Raw genomic sequence first — 5,286 nt, 5'->3', positions numbered from 1 at the left:
TGGTAGATTGAAAGCTGATGTCAGGCACTCTTAGGACCGTTGCCTTGGCTAGGAATGCCCTGAGCCTCAAGGTTTCCTATACTGCTAGTCTACTACCTGGGGAGGTTTCAGGCCACAAACCTTTTCCAGACCTCACATCAATTTGTTTGGGAGCTGTTACTGGACATTTATCAGTTTCACAGGTGGATGCTTCTAGAGCCTGACAATGAAGTTAAACAATATTAGGACCACTCCCTTGGCTAGGAAAGCCCTGAGCCCCAAGGTTACTGGTGCTGCCTGCAGGCTCCCTGGGGACATTTCATGGAAGAAATTTCATTCCTCCCTCACACCTTTTGTTTGGGGCTCTTACTGGACGTTTGGTATTTTCGAAGTTGGACGCTGGCAGAGCCCGGAAATGACATCACACACTCTTAGGACCGTTCCCTCAGCTACAAAAACGCTGAGCTCCAAATTTACTTGGGCTGCTTTTGCTCTACCTAGCAGGGAAGGTTTTCAGGCTCACAAGATACTGTAGCTCTCAAACCTTTTGTTTGGAAGTTATTGCTGGACATTTAGCACTTCTTGAATGTGGACACTGGTAGAGCCAGAACATGATGTCTGGTGTTACAGGACCATTCCCTTGGCTAGGAATGCTCTTCCCCCCAAGGTTCCCGGGGCTGATTGTGGCTACCTGGGGAGGTTTCAGCATAGGAACATTGTTCAGCCTTCACAGATTTACTTGGGAGCTATTGCTGTATATTTAGAAATATCTAAGGGGAGAACCTAGTAGAACCCAAAAATGATGTGAGGCACTCTTAGGACCATTCTCCTGACTAGGAAAGCCCTGACTCCCAAGGTTACTGGGCAGCTAGTGGGCTACCTGGGGGGATATCAGTTAAGGATGCTTTTACAGCCCTTGTAACTTCTGTTTGTTACCTACAGTAAAGGTGGGAGATTCTCTCTGTCCCTCCTTTTGTTATTGTACTTAAAGAATTAAAAAAATAGAATCTATTAAACCTATAAAGTATTAAAAATAGAATCTCCCACACCTATTGGATCTCAGGGGAACCACTGTGATGGAGGATAAAGAAAGAGCTGATGTACTTAATACCTTTTTTGCCTCACTCCTTAGCAGCATGGTCACTTGTCTCCTGATACCAAGACCCCTGAGTGGAAAGATGGGGATGGGAGGTAGATGGAAACCCCCATAATCCTAGGAGAATTGGTTCCTGACCTGCTCAGCTGCTTAGATGTGTAGAAGTTGATGGGCTTGGATGGGATACACCCAAAGGCACTTAGGGGGATGGTGGATTTGCTCACCAAGCTACTTTCCCGTATTTACCAGCAGTCTTGGCTGACCGGGGTGGTTCTGCCTGACTGGAAACTGGCACAAGAAGGGCCAGAAGGAGGACCCAGGGAACTACAGGCCTGTCAGCCTGACCTCAGTGCTGGGAAGGGGATGGAACTAATCATCTTGAGTACCATCATGCAGCACATGCAGGACACTCTGGCCATCAGGGCCTGTCAGCATGGGTTTAGGAAAGTCAGACTGTGCTTGACCAAACTTATCTTCTTCTATGACCAGGTGACCTGCTGCATATTGGATGAGGGGAAAGCTCTGAATGTGATCTACCTGGACTTCAGTGAAGCCTTCAACACTGTCTCCCACAGCATCCTGCTGGAGAAACTCACTGCTTATGGGTTAGATGGGTACACTCTGTGCTGGGTTAGAAACTGGCTGGACACATGGGCCCAAACAGTTGTGGTTAAATCCAGCTCATGGCAGGTCACAAGTGCTGCTTCCCATGGCTCTGTGCTGGGTCCCATCCTCTTTAACATCTTTATTAATGATCTGGATGAGGGGATCAAGTACACTCTCAGTAAATTTGCATGAGACACCAAATTGTGTGGGAGTGTTGATCTGCTGGAAGGCAGGAAAGCTCTGCAGAGTGACCTGGACTGGCTGGATTGATGGGCAGAAGCCAAGTCTACGGGGTTCAACAAGGCCAAGAGCCAGGTCTTACACATTGGTCACAATAACCCCAGGCAAAGCTACAGGCCTGGGACAGAGTGGGCAGAGAGCTTCCTGGAAGAAAAGGATCTGGGTGTGTTAGTCGTCAGCCAGCTGAACAGGAGCCAGCATTGTTCCCAGGTGGACAAGAAGGCCAATGGCATCCTGGTCTGGGTCAGGAATAGAGTGTCTGGCAGGAGTTAGGGAAGTGACAGTTCTGTTGTACTCAGCTCTGGTGAAGCCCACCTTGAGTACCATGTCCAGTTATGGGCCCCTCACTACAAGAAGGATGTCGAGATGCTGGAGCGTGTCCAGAGAAGAGCAACAAACCTGGAGAAGTGTCGGGGAAGACAGCAGGCCTGCTAGCGGCCTAGAGTTCTTCTCCAAAGACAGCAGGCCTGCTAGCGGCCTAGTGTTCTTCTCCCAAGACTTAGGTTCTGATAATATCCTCCTATTCCTATGAGACAGGAAAAGTTGCTCATGCTGAGAGGAACTTAATAATCACAGTCTCAACACACAGCGGCCTTGATGACAGGGGTACAGGGTGCCCTAAACCAAGAAGAAGTTATGGGAAGAACTTGGGAGTAACGGAACATGTTCAGAACCAGCCATAACAAGATGGTCAAAACAGCCGCTGTGCGGATGTTTTTAGGCACCAAAGGTAAACTAATGATATTCAGCTATAAGATTTGTTTATCAGAACTCATTATAATCACTAAAAAATCAGTGGCGTGTAAACAGTGTATGTAACCAATCAGCAGTTTTTTAGGTTGCCACGTTTGCAGCAACAAAAGTCTCCTATCTGTGTGATTTCACCCAATAAACAGCTTCACCTAAAATTCATATCAAATTGTGTGTTGCTCAGTGCCAGTCTCCACAGAGAAGAGTTTGGAGCACAAGTCCTTTGAGGATCAGCTGATGGAACTGGGGCTTTTTAGTCTTCAGAAAGGGAGGTTGAGTGGAGACCTTACTGCTCTCTACAACTGCCTGCAAGGAGGGTGTATGTTGGTGGGGGTTGGTGTTTTCTCTCAGGTATCAAGTGATGAGAGGAAATGTTTCCAAACTGAACCAGGGGAGATTTATTTTTGATATCAGGAAGAACTTCTTTACTGAAAGGGTAGTGAAGCGTTGGAACAGGCTGCCCAGGGAAGTGGTGGACTCACCATCCCTGGAGGTATTGAAATGTCTGTAGATGTTGTGCTTGAGGACATGGTCTAGAAGGGGACCAGGCAGGGTTAGGCTGTAGTTGGACTCGATGACCCTAAAGGTCTTTTCCAACCCAAGTGATTGGATGATTCTATGGTACAGAGGACACAGGAAATTCCTGTTCTGTCATGGTGGGAAAGCATTGCCATTTCAGACAATTAGTGGAGTCACTCAGCTGATCACAATGTGCTTGTAAATTTTTATAAATGGCAGGAGAAACATAAATAAAGAAAAAAATGTGCACCTTTCAAGTGAAACATGATGCAAAGGTAGCACAGCTTGTCATTACACAGTGTCTGGGTCACAAGAGACACCTAGATACTGGATTAGGAATGGGATGAACGTGCACCATGTTATTACAGTTTAAACAACATAGAAGAAAAAAAACCCGACTAAATACAGACTGATCCTAACATCAGTTACATGGCCAGTGATATGCAGAAGAAAATGAGCAGTTCTTTGCTGCTTAGATACATCCAGTGCTCAGTTTCAACACAGAATCCTTGAGCTCCTGGTTCCTCATGCTGTAGATGAGGGGGTTCACTGCTGGTGGAACCACAGAGTAAAGAAACGACACTACCAGGTCCAGAAAGAGGGAGGACATGGAGGGGGACTTCAGGTAGGCAAATAAAGCAGTGCTGACAAACAGGGAAACCACAGCCAGGTGAGGGAGGCAGGTGGAAAAGGCTTTGTGCCGTCCCTGCTGCGAGGGGATCCTCAGCACAGCCCTGAAGATCTGCACATAGGACACCACAATGAACACAAAACACCCAAAACCAAAACAGGTAGTGACTACAATGAGTCCAGTTTCCCTGAGGTAGGCATCTGAGCAGGAGAGCTTGAGGATCTGGGGGATTTCACAGAAGAACTGGTCAAGGGCATTGCCATGGCAGAGGGGCAGTGAAAATGTATTGCCTGTGTGCAGCACAGAAAAGACAAACCCACTGGCCCAGGCAGCTGCTGCCATGTGGACACAAGCTCTGCTGCCCAGGAGGGTCCCGTATTGCAGGGGGTGGCAGATGGCAACGTAGCGGTCATAGGCCATGACAGTGAGAAGACAGAGCTCTGTGATGATCAAAAATAAGAAGAAAAAGAGTTGAGCCACACATCCTGTGTAGGAAATGGCCCTGGTGTCCCACAAGGAATTGGCCATGGATTTGGGAACAGTGGTGGAGATGCAGCCAAGGTCAGTAAGAGAGAGGTTGAGGAGGAAGAAGTACATGGGGGTGTGGAGGTGGTGGTCACAGGCTATGGTGATGATGATGAGGCCATTGCCCAGGAGAGCAGCCAGGTAGATGCCCAGGAAAATCCAGAAGTGCAGGAGCTGCAACTCCCGTGTGTCTGCAAAGGGCAGGAGGAGGAACTGGCTGATGGAGCTGCTGTTGGTCATTTGCTGCTGTCAAGTGTGGAGACCTGTCCAAGGAGAAAAAGGCACAGTGAGAAATTAGGGAATCTTTTTTGAGGAAAATCCCTTCCACTACTATGGAATGCCCTCAAATTGACTCTCTGGATTCAGGAAGACTTTTGTCAGGTCGCTTTTGGGAGATGTGCTGTTTTTTTCTGGCTTGAGTGTGCCACTGATGGGAGGAGGGTCATCTGGCTTAGGAACTGGGGGTCCTGAGATGAGGGTCAGCTCAGTGCCAGCCCCACCTATGGACGTGCCCAGTGCCCCAGGTAACTATGGGACAAAGGCAGCAAGGACAGGAGAGGAAACAGCAAGAAATGCTGCAGCCAAGGCTATAAGGACAGGGACAGACTGACAGGCACTCAGGGGTTGCTCCTCACTGGGGTTGGGCTGCCAAGAAGAAGACTCTGAAACTCTGGAACTCTGGGTGTAGAGTCTGTGCTGGGTGGCAGAAACCAGGGGGTGACTGTAGGAAAGTGTCAGCAATGTAGGGGATGTCAGGGAGGTCCCACATCCGCACTGCCAGGACATTTCTGTGAGCAGCTCCATCCCCATCCCTGATAATGTCTCTGCTGCCTGGAGCTGTCCCTGCAGCTGCTTCTCTCTGCCCATGTCACCTCCTGCTCTTTGCTCACAGACCTCATCCAACCTGCCCTGTGCTCAGCTCTGCTCCGCAGACCCCTCC

General features: G+C 48.8%; 1 protein-coding gene across 1 annotated transcript; it reads right to left on the bottom strand.

Annotated features, from left to right (window-relative positions):
* Positions 1-3,662: 3,662 nt before the first annotated feature.
* Positions 3,663-4,586, bottom strand: LOC311200903 (olfactory receptor 14C36-like; the record flags this gene model as incomplete). The annotated part of the gene is made up of 1 exon (XM_084275206.1): positions 3,663-4,586. One exon carries the CDS (start codon positions 4,584-4,586, stop codon positions 3,663-3,665), a length of 924 nt encoding a protein of 307 aa, XP_084131332.1.
* Positions 4,587-5,286: the final 700 nt, after the last annotated feature.

This window comes from Gallinula chloropus (genome assembly GCF_964237585.1).
Source record: "Gallinula chloropus genome assembly, chromosome: 25".
Lineage (NCBI taxonomy): Eukaryota > Metazoa > Chordata > Aves > Gruiformes > Rallidae > Gallinula > Gallinula chloropus.
The sequence above is the reverse complement of the archived record's forward strand: the minus strand, read 5'-3'. Positions and strand labels throughout refer to the sequence as shown.